This window comes from Oncorhynchus masou, chromosome 18 (assembly GCF_036934945.1).
Source record: "Oncorhynchus masou masou isolate Uvic2021 chromosome 18, UVic_Omas_1.1, whole genome shotgun sequence".
Taxonomy (NCBI): Eukaryota; Metazoa; Chordata; class Actinopteri; order Salmoniformes; family Salmonidae; genus Oncorhynchus; species Oncorhynchus masou.
Window position 1 is genome coordinate 69,734,650 of NC_088229.1, and position 20,997 is coordinate 69,755,646.

General features: G+C 44.1%; 1 protein-coding gene across 1 annotated transcript; it reads left to right on the plus strand.

Moving 5' to 3' along the window:
* Positions 1 to 263: 263 nt before the first annotated feature.
* Positions 264 to 19,884, plus strand: LOC135505198 (nuclear prelamin A recognition factor-like). Its single transcript, XM_064924362.1, has 11 exons — positions 264 to 574; positions 1,549 to 1,620; positions 1,823 to 2,032; positions 3,179 to 3,311; positions 6,633 to 6,767; positions 9,250 to 9,368; positions 11,345 to 11,474; positions 15,818 to 15,890; positions 16,058 to 16,195; positions 18,733 to 18,890; positions 19,085 to 19,884. Exons 2-11 carry the CDS (start codon positions 1,564 to 1,566, stop codon positions 19,327 to 19,329), a joined length of 1,398 nt encoding a protein of 465 aa, XP_064780434.1. The 5' UTR covers positions 264 to 574; positions 1,549 to 1,563; the 3' UTR covers positions 19,330 to 19,884.
* The last annotated feature ends 1,113 nt before the right edge of the window (positions 19,885 to 20,997 follow it).

Here is a 20,997-nt window from a genome sequence, read left to right on the forward strand (position 1 = left end):
TTGTGTCTCTGATATTTTAAAAATCACACAAAAACATAGAGGAAAAAAACGCACCGTCTCTTTTATTTTCTGTGTATTTGATCATATACTATTTATGTCAAGTCTACGCATACAATTTGATGCATAAGTTGGAAATCCAACGTGCAACACACAGACCACGCTACAACTGTTTCTGTAACGCAATGCTGCAAAGCAAACGCAGCGTACCATTGTAATTTCTGGTGTACCAAAAAGCAATGACGATATCTGTCGAGGCGGGGAAGGTTTTACGCATGCGCTCTTCAATGACCGGTGAACACAATGGAGTCACGTAATTCTGAAGTCAAGTCGTCGTGAAAACTTGTCTGGAACCCCGGACCCGTTTCAACATTAGCAGGTCTTGTGACCGAAACCGTGGCCCAGTCGCATGTTGACCGTTGTTGCCTTTCAGCTGTACGGTAATCGCTCCAGATATTGCTGAGCAAGCTCTATGAGATCACCTGCTATCTAGAACACTGCTCGAACTCCCCCTTTCTTCTTGAAATGTTTTTGAACTATTTTGTTTAAAAGCAGAACAGTAGAAAACGTCCAACCGGTGAGTGCCCTGATAGAATATTCACGTATTTATTGAAATATACAATTGTACTAATACGTGGCTGACGATGGACCCTGGTATAGACGTATAGATGTAGCTTGTGTCGCCTTCATAGACGCTCGGGTTCTGGAGAGCAAGGTTGTCTTTTAGGCAAGCAAGAAATTACACATCTGCCTCCAATTAGTGTTTAGTTAGGGATTTAAAACTTACCAGAAAGCATAACAATAGATCCTTTAACCATATTACCAGGATTTGAATACTCGTTTCCACCACAATTGCTGTTTACATTTGTTCCTGACAATAGGCCGAAATGTTCTCACAGATGCTACAACCGTGATTTACCATGTATTGCATAAATATATCAGACAATTATAATAGTAGATTATTATTATATATCGTTATGTTATTTGTGTCTATAGTTACTGTATGATATGTAAGCCAATATTGAATACAGTAGCCCAGGGTTCTCCGTCCTTTTCTAGCACGAGAGATACTTTTATAAATAAATGAAACATGTGGCTCGAGCTACTCATTTGTTGTTGTTGTTTTGTTGTTTTAGTAGCCTACCAAGAGCACAGATGCTTTGGGTCTTCATCAACATGGGTACATTATGATAACTATGTAATAGCATGTACAAGAGTACGGCTTTATCGCCTGCCTGTTCACACATTTGGTGCAATTATGTGTGCTATTTCGTGATGACAGGACGCTGTTATGTCGCAACAGGCAGTTTAAAATCATTATAATATGCTGCTGTTAAGATAAGAAGAATTATCCTGATTGGTTAGGACAGGGTTAACAATGTAGAAGTTGAGTCACACACACACAAAAACAAACTCTAGCAATTTAGTTTGGATCTTAGTAGAGGGCAGTTGTCCAAGGAGAATGTGTAGAGGTGTTGTGGAGATTCAAGGTCTACTGTTGAGTTGGATGGCTCACTGACCTTGCTCTTGTGTTTGTGTGAAATCCAACAGCCATATCATTTAAAAATGTCCGAAGTGAACATTGGAAGACGCAAGGAGAAGTGTGAGAATTGCACTAAACAGGTAAGCCCATGTAATATTTGTGGTTTCACTGTGCAGCGTGGAAGTGGCTCTCTGCAACAGAAATTGTCATTCCAATCGTATCTGGTGTTGCTGATTATCTGTCCCAGTTGTTTGAGTGTGTTACTTTTAGCATATGATAGTCAAACATTTTATATCGTGGCCAATTCTAACCTTGATTGATGTATTGATTGATAATTTCCAGTGCAACAAGAAGCAGAGTGGTGCAGGCGTTAGCTCCCTTCCGGAGGAAGATGTAGCCAACAGAGAGGTCCCCGCCTCCTCGCCTCCCCTCCAGCAGCAGGTGTTGCTGAGTGCCTGTTTGTTCTGTGAGGGCTGTGTGTCAGAGGAGGAGAGCCTAAAGATCTCTCAACAGAACCTGGAGGAGGTGGCCCGGGTCCTGGGCCAGAACAAGGTACTACTGGACCACTGACCAGGCTACCTGGGTCATATTCAATAGGCACCAAACGGAAGAAAACTTGCGGAAACAGGGAGGGACTACCTGGACTTATGAAGGACAAAGGAAACCGCACACTGCTCTTGATAGTATCACTGATATTTAATAAGAACATGAATTATGTGCCTATTTAAGATTATCGATGTTTTTCGTACCTCACGGCCTGTCCTCATTGTCAGAGTGTTTCATATGTTTGTGATAAAGCATTTTAAAAAAGAGCACCCTTATGTGGACCTCGCCCCTCCCACAGCCGTTCCACATCGAAAGGGTTTGGAGGCGAAGGAAAACAAATAAGTGCTACCAAATAGGTAGATTTTGTGGCGTAGAGAAAGTTAAGATATCAGACAGGGGAGGTGATATTAAAGATGCAAAAAAAAAAACAGGAAGCATAGAAACAGGAAGCATAGAACAGATCTACCGATTTTTAGACTTGCTTTCAATGAGAATGACATTGTGGCTATGCTATCTAGTGGAAGCCAAGCGCTTGTGGAGATCTAAGTAGCTTTGTGATGTCAATGCTTCAATGGTAACTAAAGAGACAAGGGCTAACACTGTCTGGGAGGAAAGAGGAATGGTTGGGTTATCTTCACTGTACTTTCCAGGTCACCTGGCGTCAGGTTGGTTCTGATGTGTGTTGTTAATACGGGTCTTTTTGCCTGCTTTGCCTACTGATTGTTTGGTTAAACTTTGTTTCACTTCACTGAAATGTATGGGGCATTTAATGTGGATGTCAGGCAAATGGTCTCTCTCTTCCTGGATGAAGTGTGACCTCTCTATCTTCTATTACAGAAGTGTGACGTCTCTCTCTCTCTCTCTATCTACTATTATAGAAGTGTAACCTATATCTCTCCCTCTATCTACTGTTACAGAAGTGTGATATATCTCTCTCTCTCTATCTACTATTACAGAAGTGTAACCTATGTCTCTCTCTCTATCTACTGTTACAGAAGTGTAACGTGTGTCTCTCTCCCTCTACTATTACAGAAGTGTGACATATCTCTCTCTCTCTCTATGTACTATTACAGAAGTGTGTCTCTCTCTCTCCCTCTCCTATTACAGAAGTGTGACATATCTCTCTCTCTCTCTCTCTATGTACTATTACAGAAGTGTGACGTCACCAAACACCAGGTCCTGGTGGTGTCAGTGTGTTCCCAGTCTCTGCCTTTCTTTGCTGTCAAGTTCGGTCTGGACATTCCTGAGGCCACACGCAAACTCTGTGGCTTCCTCAAGAGCCTCGGTAAGGGACTGTGTATCTATGTCTCTGTGGTAGATTTCAATTGGCATTTCCAGAGACAAACCCTGTAGTTGCATTGGAGTGTGTGTGTGTGTCTGTCCGTGCGTTTTACTATAATTCTGACCTGAAGTCCCGATCAGAATAGTAATCCAAGGAGAAGGCTGACAGTTGAGGACATGTTTCCAGTCCTCACAAGGAAAACGGCAATTTTATGGTTAGGTTTAGGATTAGTGGTTAGGTTTAGGATTAGGGGTTAGGTTTAGGATTAGGGGTTAGGTTTAGGATTAGGGGTTAGGTTTAGGATTAGGGTTAGGATTAGGGGTTAGGTTTAGGATTAAATCAAATCAAATTTATTTATATAGCCCTTCGTACATCAGCTGATATCTCAAAGTGCTGTACAGAAACCCAGCCTAAAACCCCAAACAGCAAGCAATGCAGGTGTAGAAGCACGGTGGTTAGGAAAAACTCCCTAGTAAGGCCAAAACCTAGGAAGAAACCGAGAGAGGAACCAGGCTTTGTGGGGTGGCCAGTCCTCTTCTGGCTGTCCCAGGTGGAGATTATAACAGAACATGGCCAAGATGTTCAAATGTTCATAAATGACCAGCATGGTCGAATAATAATAAGGCAGAACAGTTGAAACTGGAGCAGCAGCACGGCCAGGTGGACTGGGGACAGCAAGGAGTCATCATGTCAGGTAGTCCTGGTAGATTAGGGGTTAGGATTAGGGGTTAGGGTTAGGGGTAAGGTTTAGGATTAAGGGTTAGGGGTAACGATTAGGGGTAAGGATTAGGGGTTAGGGTTAGAGGTTAGGGTTAGGGGTAAGTATTAGGGGTTAGGGGTTTAGGGGTTAGGGGTAAGGGTTAGGGGTAAGGATTAGGGGTTAGGGGTAAGGATTAGGGGTTAGGGTTAGGGGTAAGGTTTAGGATTAAGGGTTAGGATTAAGGGTTAGGGGTAAGGTTTAGGGTTATGGGGTAAGGATTAGGGGTTAGGGTTAGGATTAGTTAATGATTCTGACCCAATTTGTTAGTGTTAGGGGTAAGGTTTAGGATTAAGGGTTAGGGGTAAGGATTAGGGGTAAGGATTAGGGGTTAGGATTAGGAGTTAGGGTTGGGGTAACACTTTGTTTTTGCATTATTTAAAACAAATTGAACATGTTTCATTATTTATTTGAGGCTAAATTGATTTTATTGATGTATTATATTAAGTTAAAATAAGTGTTCATTCATTATTGTTGCAATTGTCATTATTACAAATACATTTTTTTAAAATTGGCCAATTAATCGGTATTGGCTTTTTTTGGTCCTCTAATAATCGGTATCGGTATCTGAGTTGAAAAATCATAATCGATGAGATGTGATCGTTGAGATGTGTCTGTGACTTGAAATCTGTGAAGCATTTATTTGGGCTGCATCTTATCCTCTGCAACAGAGGGAACTCTGGGTCTTCCTTTCCTGTGGCGGTCCTCATGAGAGCCAGTTTCATCATAGAGCTTGATGGTTTTTGTTACTGCACTAGAAGACACTTTGAAATGATCCTGATTGAATGACCTTCATGTCTTTAAAGTAATGATGGACTATCGTTTAGGCCGTCATTGTAAATAAGAATTTGTTCTTAACTGACTTACCTAGTTAAATTATTATTACACCTTTTATTTCAACAAGGAACACAGGCTGAGACAAGGATCACTTTTACAGCTGGGCCCTGCGTATACATGTTTACACATACAGTTTAGGTACAATGATTAAGAAACTACACAAGACAAGCAAAACCATCACAGATAACACAAAAACATACAGCAACAGATTACATTTACACACAGGTTATTTTACTAACAGCACAAGAACTTGCATTACCCGAAACAGTTAGAAGCAATACAAAAATAAAAATGCTCCAATAAATGTTTAAAATGGGGGACAAGAGTCTCAAGTTGAAGTTTAGTCTGCAGGCTTTTCCATTGGCCAGGAGTGTAACAGGAAAAGGCAGCCAAACCCAACTCTGTGGAAATCGCATGGGCCTCAAGTGGAATCCGTGCTTGAGACCTGGTTTTAGGAATTATATTTCTTATGTTGATGAGTGATGATAAATAAGAAGGTAGTTTATTCAGAAGTGCTTTATAGACAAACACGAGAGCATGTTGTTCTCGTCTCATGGACAGCGAAGTCCAACCTACATGTTAATATAAAATACAGTGGTGAGTTCTGTAGCTAGGACCTGTAATAAAAACCTAAGTGTGCAATGATAAGTAGCATCCAGCGATTTTAAGTGTTGATGCCGTAGCATGTAAATAATATCCCCATAATCTATAACAGACATAAAAGTAGCTTGCACAATGTGTCTTCTATTTGTATAGAGGACAAACATGTCCTGTTTCTATAGAGGAAGCCTAGCTTGATTTTTAGCCGTTTACAAAGTTCATCAATATGCATTTTAAAAGAGTATTGATGAATAAAGGTTAAATAAAAAATAAATAAAAAACATTACCTAATGAAGGTGGTTGAGAGAATGCCAAGAGTGTTCAAAGGGGGGCCACTTTGAAGAATCTAAAATATTGAATATATTTGTATTTGTTTAACACTTTTCTGGTTACTACATAATTCCATATGTGTTATTTCATAGTTTTGATGTCTTCACTATTATTCTACAATGTAGAAAATAAAGAAAAACCATTGAATGAGTAGGTGTGACAACTTTTGACTGGTACTGTGTGTGCGTGTGTGCGTGTGCACGTGTGCGTGTGTGTGTAATGTGTTAATGATTCTGCAATAACTGGGGAAGAAAGCTACAGCAACAAGGCATCGTGAGTCGGCCCCAGTGGAATGTTTTACATAGATCTTCAATAAGGCACTTAGTACATCATCGACATCAAATGAGCAATGTGTGTCTGGGAATGTATCGTTCTCTGCAACCTAGCTCGAGGTGAGTAAAGGACTCCCTCAACTGGAATCAGAGTTTTCCAAATATATTTCATCAAATAGGTGGCCTGAAGAGGCAGAGTGGTTATTAAATGCACCACAAATGTTCATCTTATCTGTTACGGGGGGGCGTGGAGTTTTGTTTCAGAGATTTGACTACCTTCTAGAAGGCCGCTGGATTATTTGTTAGGGAAAATAGCATTTTGAATGGGTATCAATTGTTGGTCCCCAAAAATCTTCACAAGTATAGTAAAACAAATGTGTGTGTGTATGTGTCGTAAGTGAGAGATTATGTGTGCGTCTGACTTAGTACAACGTAGCGTGTGTGTGTGTGAAGTATATGTGTGCGGTACATTCACAGGCATCTACCAGCTGAATCATTGTCTTCCCCTCCCCCTGTCTCCCTCTGTAGGGGTGCAGTATGTGTTCGATACCACTCTAGCTGCAGGCTTCAGTATTCTGGAGAGCCAGAGAGAATTTGTCCAGAGGTACCGCAAGAGGAACCATGACAACCAGGCCCTACCCATGTTCACCTCCTCCTGTCCAGGTAATATTTACACCTTTACATATTTACAGTGTAGGGAGTCATTGAACCATCTAAACCGCTGTGAAATGTAATTTACATAAAGTGTTTTCAGCTGTTTGAAGCTGGTGTACAAAACCTGAAACTAAAAAAAAAAAAAAACGCAAAAATGAGAATTAATAACAGGAAGCATAGTAATAGTGCTCATAGAACAGATCTATCACTTCTTAGACTTGCTTTCAATGAGAATGTCAGACCTATAACTCACATTTCTATGTGGCAATGATCAGCTCACCCAAAAAGGGACACATTGCAGCTTTAAGCTACGAATTAATCAAATCAAATGTATTTATAAAGCCCTTTTTTACAGCAGCAAATGTCAAATAGACCTTCTTACATCAGCTGATATCTTGAAGTGCTGAACAGAAACCCAGCCTAAAACCCCAAACAGCAAGCAATGCAGGTGTCGAAGCACGGTGGCTAAGGAAAAACCCCTTAGAAAGGCCAGGAACCTAGGAAGAAACCTAGAGAGGAACCAGGCTCTGAGAGTTTGTTCAGTGTTCTTCTGGCCGTGCAGGGTGGAGATTGTAAGAGTACATGGCCATTTCAGGCCAGATTGTTCTTCAAGATGTTCCAACGTTCATAGATGACCAGCAGGGTCAAATAATAATCAGTGGTTGTCGAGGGTGCAACAGGTCAGCACCTCAGGAGTAAATGTCAGTTGGCTTTTCATTGCCAATCATTCAGAGTTAGAGACAGCAGGTGCGGTAAAGAGAGAGAGAGAGAGTCCTAAACAGCAGGTCTGGGACAAGGTAGCACGTCCGGTGAACAGGTCAGGGTTCCATAGCCGCAGACAGAACAGTTGAAACTGGAGCAGCAGCATAACCAGGTGGGTTGGGGACAGCCAGGAGTCATCAGGCCAGGTAGTCCTGGTCCTAGGGCTCAGGTCCTCCTGGAGGAGAGAATTAGAGGAAGCATTCTTAAATTCACATAGGACACCAGATAAGATGGGAGAAGTACACCAGATATTACAGACTGACTCTAACCCCCAGGACATAGACTATTGCAGCATAGATACTGGAGACTGAGACAGGTGTGGGGGGGGAGACGACGACACTGTGGCCCCATCCGACAATATGCCCGAACAGGGCCAACCAGGCAGGATTTAGCCCCACCCACTTTGCCAAAGCACAGCCTCCACACCACTAGAGGGTTATCAACAGACCACCAACTTACTACGCTGAGACAAGGCTGAGTACAGCCCACGAAGATCTCCTCCACTGCTCAAACCCGATTGGGCGCAAAAAACAGACAGGAAGATCACGTCAGTGACTCAACCCACTCCTAGGGACGGCATGGAAGAGCACTAGTAAGCCATCCACAGGAGACAAACTAATATTTTTCCGACAGATAAGATCTAAACCAGGCCAGAGCTTGTCTGTGTCGACCAATTTGGGTTACCAGTCTCTCCAAAAGAATGTGGTGATCGATGATGTCAAAAACAGCACTAAGGTCTAGGAGCACGAGGACAGAGCCTTGGTCTGACGCCATTTAAAAGTAAATGTATCAGTGCAGTCTCAGTGCTATGATGGGGTCTAAAAGCAGACTGAAGCGTTTCATATACATTATTTGTCTTCAGGGAGGCAATGAGTTGCTGCACAACAGTTTGTTTTTTTTTAATTTTTGTTGTTGTTGAGTAATGGGAGATTTAATATAGGGCTGGGAGGGAGGGAGAGAGGTTTGGCTGGGAGGGAGATTGGGCTGGGAGGGAGGGAGGGAGGGAGAGGGTTTGGCTGGGAGGTAGATTGGGCTGGGAGGGAGGGAGAGAGGTTTGGCTGGGAGGGAGATTGGGCTGAGAGGGAGGGAGGGAGAGAGGTTTGGCTGGGAGGGAGCGAGAGAGATTTGGCTGGGAGGGAGGGAGGGAGGGAGGGAGCAAGAGAGAGATTGGGCTGGGGGGTGCGAGAGAGAGATTCTGCTGGGAGGGAGGGAGGGAGGGAGGGAGCGAGAGGGGCTGGTAGGGGGGAGGGAGCGCGAGAGGTAGATTGGGCTCGGAGTGAGGGAAGGAGCGAGAGAAACGGCTAGGAGGAGGGAGTGAGGGAGGGAGGGAGAGAGAGCTGGGAGGGATGGAGGGAGAGCTGGGAGGGAGAGAAAGTGCTGTAAGCGAGAGACAGAGCTGTGAGGGATGGAGGGAGAGAGAGAGAGAGAGCAGTGAGGGATGGATGGATCGAGGGAGAGAGAGACAGCAGTGAGGGAGGGGGAGAGGAGGGAGAGACAGTCAGCCTGACGTCGCTCACTTCCCTGGAGATAGGACCTGCAGGAAGGGAGTCGCTCTTCCTTTCCTGCTCTCTCATTCGCTCACTCTTGCGCTCATCCTCAGATTCACGTTTTGTCTGTTTTAGTCTTGCTCTACATTTTTCTCTGACCTTAATTAACCCTTTAGAAAAACACGAGCTTTAGGACTCAAAGGAGTTTCAGAAGGCTTCATCATGTATTCTGTTTCTTCCAGGGTGGATCCGGTACGCTGAGCGTGTCCTGGGCAGTCTGGGCACTCCTCACATCTGTACGGCCAGGTCTCCTCAACAGATCATGGGCTGTCTGGTTAAAGACTACTTCACCAAACAAAAGGTCAACACTTTCATCTGTTATAACAACCCATCCAATATGATTCAATGAAACGTATCACAACAGGTGAATACTGATTGAGCCCACACTACTCATCTGTTATAACAGTGTTATACTACTCATCTACTCATCTGTTATATCACCCCACACAACAGGTGAATACTGATTGAGCCCACACTACTCATCTGTTATAACAGTGTTATACTACTCATCTACTCATCTGTTATATCACCCCACACAACAGGTGAATACTGATTGAGCCCACACTACTCATCTGTTATAACAGTGTTATATCACCTCACACAACAGGTGAATACTGATTGAGCCCACACTACTCATCTGTTATAACAGTGTTATACTACTCATCTACTCATCTGTTATATCACCCCACACAACAGGTGAATACTGATTGAGCCCACACTACTCATCTGTTATAACAGTGTTATATCACCTCACACAACAGGTGAATACTGATTGAGCCCACACTACTCATCTGTTATAACAGTGTTATATCACCTCACACAACAGTTGAATACTGATTGAGCCCACACTACTCATCTGTTATAACAGTGTTATATCACCTCACACAACAGGTGAATACTGATTGAGCCCACACTACTCATCTGTTATAACAGTGTTATATCACCTCACACAACAGGTGAATACTGATTGAGCCCACACTACTCATCTGTTATAACAGTGTTATATCACCTCACACAACAGGTGAATACTGATTGAGCCCACACTACTCATCTGTTATAACAGTGTTATATCACCTCACACAACAGTTGAATACTGATTGAGCCCACACTACTCATCTGTTATAACAGTGTTATATCACCCCACACAACAGGTGAATACTGATTGAGCCCACACTACTCATCTGTTATAATAGTGTTATATCACCCCACACAACAGGTGAATACTGATTGAGCCCACACTACTCATCTGTTATAACAGTGTTATACTACTCATCTACTCATCTGTTATATCACCCCACACAATAGGTGAATACTGATTGAGCCCACACTACTCATCTGTTATAACAGTGTTATATCACCTCACACAACAGGTGAATACTGATTGAGCCCACACTACTCATCTGTTATAATAGTGTTATATCACCCCACACAACAGGTGAATACTGATTGAGCCCACACTACTCATCTGTTATAACAGTGTTATACTACTCATCTACTCATCTGTTATATCACCCATCTGTTATATCACCCACACAACAGGTGAATACTGATTGAGCCCACACTACTCATCTGTTATAACAGTGTTATATCACCTCACACAACAGTTGAATACTGATTGAGCCCACACTACTCATCTGTTATAACAGTGTTATACTACTCATCTACTCATCTGTTATATCACCCCACACAACAGGTGAATACTGATTGAGCCCACACTACTCATCTGTTATAACAGTGTTATACTACTCATCTACTCATCTGTTATATCACCCCACACAACAGGTGAATACTGATTGAGCCCACACTACTCATCTGTTATAACAGTGTTATATCACCCCACACAACAGGTGAATACTGATTGAGCCCACACTACTCATCTGTTATAACAGTGTTATATCACCTCACACAACAGGTGAATACTGATTGTTATAACAGCCCACACTAATACTCATCTGTTATAACAGTGTTATATCACCCCACACAACAGGTGAATACTGATTGAGCCCACACTACTCATCTGTTATAACAGTGTTATATCACCTCACACAACAGGTGAATACTGATTGAGCCCACACTACTCATCTGTTATAACAGTGTTATATCACCTCACACAACAGGTGAATACTGATTGAGCCCACACTACTCATCTGTTATAACAGTGTTATATCACCTCACACAACAGTTGAATACTGATTGAGCCCACACTACTCATCTGTTATAACAGTGTTATAACACCCCACACAACAGGTGAACCATGTTTTCTGTGTGTGCTTGTAGAAGCTGAGCCCAGACAAGCTGTACCACATGGTGGTGGCCCCGTGCTTCGATAAGAAACTGGAGGCAGTCCGAGAGGAGTTCTACAACAGTCTACTGGACAGCAGAGACGTGGACTGTGTCCTCACATCAGGTACTGCTGCTCCATCCTCTCTACCCCTCTTTCTATCCTCTCTACTAATATCTATCCTCTCTACCTCTATCTATCCTCTCTACTAATATCTATCCTCTCTACCTCTCTATCTGTCCTCTCCTCTAATATCTATCCTCTCTACCGCTCTCTGTCCTCTCCACCAATATCTATCCTCTCTACCTCTCCATCTGTCCTCTATCTATCTATCATCCTCTCTACCTATCATTCTGTCCTCTCTACTAATATCTATCCTCTCTACCTCTATCTATCCTCTCCTCTAATATCTATACACTCTCCTCTAATATCTATCCTCTCTACAAATATCTATCCTCTCTACCGCTGTATATATCCTCTCTACTAATATCAATCCTCTCTACTAATATCCATCCTCTCTACCTCTCTATCTATCCTCTCTACTAATATCTATCCTCTCTACCTCTCCATCTGTCCTCTATCTATCTATCATCCTCTCTACCTCTATCTTTCCTCTCTACTAATATCTATCCTCTCTACCTCTCTATCTGTCCTCTCTATCTAGCATCCTCTGCCTATATCCATCCTCTCTGCCCCTCTATCTATCCTCTCTACTAATATCTATCCTCTCTACCTCTCTATATATCCTCTACTAATATATCCTCTACTAATATCTATCCTCTCTACCTCTCTATCCATCCTCTACCTCTATCTATCCTCTCTACTAATATCTCTCTTTCCTTTCTCGCTCTAGGACTATATCTATATGTTCTAGCTCTAGCTCTATACCTATCCTCTCTATCTATCTAGATCTATCCTCTCTGCCTCTATCTATCTAGATCTATCCTCTCTGCCTCTATCTATCTAGATCTATCCTCTCTACCTCTATATATCTAGATCTATCCTCTCTACCTCTATATATACAGTTGATGTCGGAAGTTTACATTCACTTAGGTTGGAGTTATTAAAACTAGTTTTTCAACCACTCCACAAATTTCTTGTTAACAAACTATAGTTTTGGTAAGTCGGTTAGGACATCTACTTTGTGCATGATACAAGTAATTCTTCCAGTAATTGTTGACAGACAGATTATTTCACTTATAATTCACTGTATCACAATTCCAGTGGGTCAGAAGTTTACATACACTAAGTTGACTGTGCCTTTAAACAGCTTGGAAATTCCAGAAAATTATGTCATGGCTTTAGAAGCTTCCGATAGGCTAATTGACATCATTTGAGTCATTTGGAGGTGTGCTTGTGGATGTATTTCAAGGCCTACCTTCAAACTCAGTGTCTCTTTGCTTGACATCATGGGAAAATCAAAAGAAATCAGCCAAGACCTCAGAAATAAAATTGTAGACCACCACAAGTCTGGTTCATCTTTGGGAGCAATTTCCAAACGCCTGAAGGTACCACATTTGTCTGTACAAACAATAGTACGCAAGTATAAACACCATGGGACCACGCAGCCGTCCTCCCGCTCAGGAAGGAGAGACGTTCTGTCTCCTAGAGATTAACATACTTTTCAATGCCAGAACAACAGCAAAGGACCTTGTGAAGATGCTGGAGGAAACAGGTACAAAAGTATCTATATCCACAGTAAAACGAGTCCTATATCGACACAACCTGAAAGGCCGCTCAGCAAGGAAGAAGCCACTGCTCCAAAACCGCCATAAAAAAGGATTGCAACTGCACATGGGAACAAAGATCGTACTTTTGGAGAAATGTCCTCTGGTCTGATGAAACAAAAATAGAACTGTTTGGCCATAATGATCATCGTTATGTCTGGAGGAAAAAGGGGGAGACTTGCAAGCCGAAGAACACCATCCCAACTGTGAAGCACGGGGGTGGCAGCATCATGTTGTGGGGGTGCTTTGCTGCAGGAGGGACTGGTTCACTTCACAAAATAAATGACATCATGAGGAAGGACAATTATGTGTATATATTGAAGCAACATCTCAAGACATCAGTCAGGAAGTTAAAGCTTGGTCGCAAATGGGTCTTCCAAAGTTTTGGCAAAATGGCTTAAGAACAACAAAGTCAAGGTATTGGAGTGGCCATCCCAAGGCCCTGACCTCAATCGTATAGAAAATGTGTGGGCAGAACTAAAAAAGTGTGTGTGAGCAAGGAGGCCTACAAACCTGACTCAGCTTTGTCAGGAATGGGCCAAAATTCACCCAACTTATTGTTGGAAGCTTGTGGAAGGCTACCTGAAACGTTTGACCCAAGTTAAACAATTTAACGGCAATGCTACCAAATACTAATTGAGTGTATGTAAACTTCTGACCCACTGGGAATGTGATGAAAGAAATAAAAGCTGAAATAAATCATTTTCTCTACACATTTTCTGACTTTTCACATTCTTAAACAAAGTGGTGATCCTAACTGACCTAACTGATTTTTACTAGGACTAAATGTCAGGAATTGTACAAAAATGTAGTTGACAAAGGTGTATGTAAACTTCCGACTTCAACTGTATCCTCTCTACCTCTATATGTATCCTCTCTACCTCTATATCTATCCTCTCTACCTCAATATTTATCCTCTCTACCTCTATATTTATCCTCTCTACCTCTATATCTATCCTCTCTACCTCTATATCTATCCTCTCTCCCTCTACCTCTCTACCTCTATATCTATCCTCTCTACCTCTATATCTATCCTCTCTACCTCTATCTCTATCCTCTCTACCTCTATATTATCCTCTCTACCTCTATATCTATCCTCTCTACCTCTATATCTATCCTCTCTATCCTCTCTACCTCTATATTTATCCTCTCTACCTCTATATTTATCCTCTACCTCTATATTTATCCTCTCTACCTCTATATCTATCCTCTCTACCTCTATCTATCCTCTCTACCTCTATATTTATCCTCTCTACCTCTATATCTATCCTCTCTACCTCTATATTTATCCTCTCTACCTCTATATCTATCCTCTCTACCTCTATATTTATCCTCTCTACCTCTATATTTATCCTCTCTACCTCTATATTTATCCTCTCTACCTCTATATTTATCCTCTCTACCTCTATATCTATCCTCTCTACCTCTATCTATCCTCTCTACCTCTATATTTATCCTCTCTACCTCTATATCTATCCTCTCTACCTCTATATCTATCCTCTCTACCTCTATATTTATCCTCTCTACCTCTATATCTATCCTCTCTACCTCTATCTATCCTCTCTACCTCTATATTTATCCTCTCTACCTCTATATTTATCCTCTCTACCTCTATATCTATCCTCTCTACCTCTATATCTATCCTCTCTCCCTCTATATTTATCCTCTCTACCTCTATATTTATCCTCTCTACCTCTATATCTATCCTCTCTACCTCTATATCTATCCTCTCTACCTCTATATCTATCCTCTCTACCTCTATATCTATCCTCTCTACCTCTCTAGCTGTAATGTATTTGCCCCCTTTCTGATTTTCTCTGTTTTTGCATATTTTTGGTACTGAATTTTATCAGATCTTCAACCAAAACCTAATATTAGATAAAGGGAACCTGAGCGAAAAAATAACACAACAATTGCATACTTTCTTTATTCACAAAGTTATGCAACACCCAATGCCCCTGTGTGAGATATTCATTGCCCCCTTACACTCAATACCTGGTTGTACCACCTTTAGCTGCCATGAATCCAACCAAATGCTTCCTGTAGCTGTTGATCAGTCTTTCAGCTCGCTGTGGGGGAATTTTGGCTCATTATTCCATGCAGAACTGCAGTAACTCAGCAACATTTTGTGGGTTTTCAAGCCTGAGCTGCTCGTTTCAAGTCCTGTCATCTCAATTGGTATTAGGTCTGGATTTTGACTAGGCCATTCCAAACTTTCACATTTGTTGCTTTTTAGCCATTTTCATGTAGACTTAATTGCGTGTTTTGGATCATTGTCTTGCTGCATGACCCAGCTGCACATCAGCTTCAGCTACCTGACGGATGGCCTGAAATTCTCCTGTAGAATTCTGATACAGAGCAGAATTCATGGTTCCTTCTATTAAGGCAAGTTGTCCAGGTCCTGAGGCAGCAAAGCATCCACAAACCATCACACTACCACAAACCATCACACTACCACCAACCGTTGGTATGAGGTTCTTACTATGAAATGCAGTGTTTGGTGTTCGCCAGGCATAACGGGACCCATGTCGTTCAAAACGTTATACTTTTGACTCATTTGTTCACAGAACATTCTTCCATGAGTCTTGATGATCATCCAGGTGCTTGCAGGGGCTGTTCGGGAAACTCAAGTCAACTTTTGGGACGTGATGTGTCCCATTTATGTCTGATAAATATCAAACACTGCATTCCATATAAGTTGTCTGTTGTTTTAATGTGAGACTGAATGTGTGTGTGTTCTAGGGGAGGTGTTCCTCATGATGGAACAGATGAAGGTGTCCGTAGCAGACCTGGACTCTGTCCCTCTAGACCACGTGTGAGTGTTTCAATGTTCACTGGGCTCTTAACCAGGAAGTGTTTGTCAGTGCTCAATGTCAGGCTCATTGCTCAGTGAGGTGGCGATGTGTGTCTGTGAGTGTATTTCTGTCTGTTAGGTTCAGCTACTCCCAGTGTGTAACGTTCTTCTCTTTGTCTTCATGTTAGGCTGAGTGAGGCAGGGGGCCAAGGCTTGGTGAGACACGAGGGCAAAGGATCCGAGGGCTTCCTGGAACACGTCTTCAAATACGCTGCGAAGGAACTGTTTGATCTGGGTGTAGACCAGATCACATACAAGACTCTCAGGTGAGGAGGGGAGGAGATGGAAGACCTTGAACTGAGACCGTTGGAGAGGGAAGAGCGCTGACCTGGGTTCAAATACGCGTGTATTTGATTTTTGTTTATTTAAATACTTATTTTCTGTGTGTTTTTTTTTTTTTTTTTTTATTTTTTATTTTTAGATAATGTGGCTTGAATCAATTACGTCTATTCAAAGTATTTTCAAATAAATGATTTAAACCAGCAAAACAGATCTGGGCCTGCATCCACAAAGCGTCTCAGAATGGAGACATTTTACTCTTCTGGGTCAAATAAAAACCAGCATGAAGCCTCTTTAGTCATAAGAGTCACTCCAAGTCAACAGATATTTAGGAGACGTCATGAGCTGCCCTAACCAGTTAAGAGTTACCAGCAGGTATCTTGGTAACAGAACATTGCAGTGAGTCAGTGATTCCTGCATCACATGCAATTGCTTTTGAGTTGTTAAAATGATATTTCATCAACCATAAATAATCTAGACCTGTGACATACCTCTTTCACATGACATGCCTAAATACTTAGAACCACCAGGCTAATAAATAAACATGTTTTTCTTTTGATTATTTAATGACCTACTTCATGTTATTTCAAGTTATCCATTTGGAACGCAACATCACATTGTTTAAAATATCTCTAAATTGTGAAAAACCTATAAATTGGGAATTGAAGGCATCTATAGTGTTAACTTCAATAGTGTTAGATGAAAATGACAGCTCTTTCAAAAAGTTGCAGCGTTATATGCAACATTATGGGCAAGTGGCTTGATGCCTACTGTGCCAAAGGGATTTAGAGTCGTTGAACGTTAGTGACGACGAGTGTGTTGACAATGGTAATATTATAAAATTCTGCTTTTAACAACGTTCAAAATTTGTATTATCAAAAAAGGTTATGCATGCCAACATGTTAGGCAATAATTAAGAGTAGGCAAAGTGATCGTGTCAGGCAGAAATGATATCTACCTTTTTACCATTACAACATTTGATGTACAGTCACATTCACTGTAGTTGTCTGGAGCCTGCTATAGAGTTCACAGCTGGCGATGCCTCATCGTGATTGGTTATTCTCCATCATTTGCAGCAATGTCAATTTACGTCAACAATATCTTTCCTTTGGGGTACCTAAAACTGTCGTGATTACCAGCTGAGAAATACTTTTATAAGTCAATTTTATTCCTGGCTCAGAGTTTGGAGAGTTTTTGTTGTCTTATTAAAACAGGTTTTAACAGGATTCCTAGGACCTTTTCTGAGATGCTTTGTGGATACGGGCCCTGGTCCAAATGCATGGGAGTATATAAATATAATGTCTTTGAAAGTAATTGAAATGGCCGAAATAGTATTTGAACTCAGGAGAGGGAAGGATGAGAGCGGAGAGGGGTAGAAAAGAGAGTAAAGGAAGCAGGCTGTAAAAGAGGGAGTGAATTTAAAAATATATCCCATCTCCCTCTCTCCCTCCCTCTCTCCCCTCTCCTCACTTCCTCTCTCCCTCCCTCTCTCCCCCCTCCTCACTTCCTCTCCCCCCCTCTCCCCCTGCCTCCCTTCCTCTCTCCCTCACTCTCTCCCTCCCCCGCCTCCCTTCCCCTCTCCCTCCCTCTCTCCCCCCGCCTCCCTTCCTCTCTCCCTCCCTTTCTCCCTTCATCTCTCCCTCCCTATCTCCCCCCGCCTCCCTTCCTCTCTCTCTCCCCCTCTTCCCTTCCTCTCCCCCTCTCCTCCCTTCCTCTCCCCCCCCTCCTCCCTCCCCCTCTCCCCCTGCCTCCCTTCCTCTCTCCCTCCTCTCTCCCTCCCCCTCCTCCCTCCCTCCCTCCCTCCCTCCCCCGCTCCCTTCCCCTCTCCCTCCCTCTCTCCCTTCATCTCTCCCTCCCTATCTCCCCCGCCTCCCTTCCTTTCTCTCTCCCTCCTCTTCCCTTCCTCTCTCCCCTCTCCTCCCTTCCTCTCTCCCCCCTCCTCCCTCCCCCCCTCTCCCCCGCCTCCCTTCCTCTCTCTCTCCCCCTCCTCTCCCCCTCTTCCCTCCCTCTCCCTCACTTCCTCTCTCTCCCCCCCTCTCCCCTCTCCTCCTTCCCTCTCCCCCTCCCTCTCCCCCCGCCTCCCTTCCTCTCTCCCTCCCTCTCTCCCCCTCCTCCCTTCCTCTCTCCCCCTCCTCCTTCCTCTCCCCCTTCCTCTCTCCCCCTCCCCCTTCCTCTCTCCCCCCTCCTCCCCCGCATCCCTTCCTCTCTCCCTCCCTCTCTCCCCCCCCCTCCTCACTTCCTCTCTCCCTCCCTCTCTCCCCCGCCTCCCTTCCTCTCTCCCTCCCTCTCCCCCCTCCCCCTTCCTCTCTCCCCCCTCCTCACTTCCTCTCTCCTCTCTCCTCCCCCTCCTCCCTTCCTCTCTCCCTCCCTCTCTCCCCCGCATCCCTTCCTCTCCCCTCCCTCTCCCCCCTCCTCACTTCCCTCTCCCTCCCTCTCTCCCCCTCCTCCCTCCCTCTCTCCCCCCTCCTCCCTCCCTCTCTCCCCCCACCTCCCTTCCTCTCTCCCCCTTGCCTCTCTCCTCTAGGAACCGTGACTTCCAGGAGGTGTGTCTGGAGCGGGATGGGGAGGTGCTGCTGCAGTTTGCATCCGTCTACGGCTTCAGGAACATCCAGACTCTGGTCCACCGCATGAGGACAGGACACATCCCCTACCAACTGGTGGAGGTGCTGTCATGTCCCGGCGGTAGGTCACATCTACTTCCTGGTCCTGGTTTGGTTTTGGGTTAATGTGACGAGGCAGCTGTCAACCTGATTGTGTTGAGCTGAACTGGATATAGAAACGAGAAAAGGGATTTAGTGTGATCTTTATTTTTGTATTTTATACTTTGTTTAACTGCCGTTCTCCCCCCTCTCGCTCCCCTCTCTCTCTCTCCCCAGGCTGTTTGAGTGGTCGTGGGCAGGCGGAGGGAGAGACAGGGGGTCGGGTGGACAAGGCCTTGGTTCAGCAGATGGAAGACGCCTACAGCAGTCTAACAGTCAGGCTGCCTGACACAAACCCTGACCTACTCATACTCTACCAGGATTGGCTGGAGGGACAGGACTCAACGCACGCCAACACACTCCTACACACACAGTACACACAGCAGACCCCCAGCCAGACACAAACACACATACAGTGGTGAGACACACACACACAGAAACCCAAACACACCTCAACATCCAAAAGCCCAATCAATCACTGACCCTCTGTCTTCTAAGGACCCACTGCAGTGGTTTCCATAGGTACCATTGTATAGGCGGGGATGGCCAGAGGGCCTGTATGCTGTGTTTGTGTTCCTTTGCTCCCTGCCTAAAGAATCATCTCTGGAAAACACCCATATATCCAAGACTTGATTCTGAACTTCCTTACTCGAACAGAAGGCGATGCTGTTATTCCATCCGATGTACTGCTCTCGAGTGTTGTGGAGGCTGATCCACTGCTTTCACCATTTAGGGGAAACCGCAAATATTTGTGCTTTGTTCCAGAGGGAATTCATGATGTGACAGACACATTTGTGACATTGGGAAAACAATTGTGTCTGATCCAAGGGGATGAGGCAGGAAAACTATCAAACAAACTGTGTCCTGTTAACATGTAGTGAATGTGAAACCTGTCAGTAGGACTAAAACATTCTTAGAAGTGATCCAAACAGTGGAAATAAAACCAGTTGTACTTGTTGTTTCGACTGACAAATGGACACGTTGTTTTGTCTCCTGTGATTCCAACATGCTGAATGATCAATCAAGCGATTGAAAGTGCTAGTAGCTCTTCTCGCTAATAATGCTGGTAGTGTGGCTGCCATTTGCAATGCACGAGTTCATCCATGTCATGAGCACTGGAATTATCTTAGCTATATGATGTCCATATGAGATCCACTCACCGGACAGTTTATTAGGTACAGCACCCTGTTCACAAAAATGGAACACTTCTACAGACAGTGAGTCATGTGGCCTTGGCTTGCTATATAAAGCAGGCAGGCAGGCATCAAGTATTTCAGTTATCGTTTTATTGAACGTTAGGATGGGCAAAACAAGTGACCTAAACGACTTTGAGCGTGGTACGATCGCTGTTTCCAGGCACTCCGGATTCAGTATCTCAGAAATGGCCGCCCTCCTGGGATTTTCCTGCACCATAGTGTCTAGGGCAAAGCTCTGCAACAGGTCGATCGCGGACTACCAGTAGCTCGCAGTCCACCTACCAGTAGCTCGCAGTCCACCTACGAGTAGCTCGCAGCCCACCTACCAGTAGCTCACAGAACACCTAACAGTAGCTCACAGTCCACCTACGAGTAGCTCGCAGCCCACCTACGAGTAGCTCGCAGCCCACCTACCAGTAGCTCACAGCCCACCTACCAGTAGCTCGCAGTCCACCTACGAGTAGCTCGCAGCCCACCTACCAGTAGCTCACAGCCCACCTACCAGTAGCTCACAGCCCACCTACCAGTAGCTCACAGCCCACCTACCAGTAGCTCACAGCCCACCTACCAGTAGCTCACAGCCCACCTACCAGTAGCTCACAGTCCAGTAGCTCCACCTACCAGTAGCTCGCAGCCACCTACCAGCCCACCTACCAGTAGCTCACAGCCCACCTACCAGTAGCTCACAGCCCACCTACCAGTAGCTCACAGTCCACCTACCAGTAGCTCACAGTCTACCTACCTCACGCAGCCCACCTACCAGTAGCTCACAGCCCACCTACCAGTAGCTCACAGTCCACCTACCAGTAGCTCACAGCCCACATACCAGTAGCTCACAGTCCACCTACCAGTAGCTCACAGTCCACCTACCAGTAGCTCACAGTCCACCTACCA

Excerpts from the sequence above, each read along its gene's own strand:
- LOC135505198 (XM_064924362.1), top strand. The coding sequence starts at position 1,564 with ATGTCCGAAGTGAACATTGGAAGACGCAAGGAGAAGTGTGAGAATTGC. Across the intron at positions 3,312-6,632 it reads TGGCTTCCTCAAGAGCCTCG|GGGTGCAGTATGTGTTCGAT; the intron begins GTAAGGGACTGT and ends CTCCCTCTGTAG. Across the intron at positions 11,475-15,817 it reads GGACTGTGTCCTCACATCAG|GGGAGGTGTTCCTCATGATG; the intron begins GTACTGCTGCTC and ends TGTGTGTTCTAG.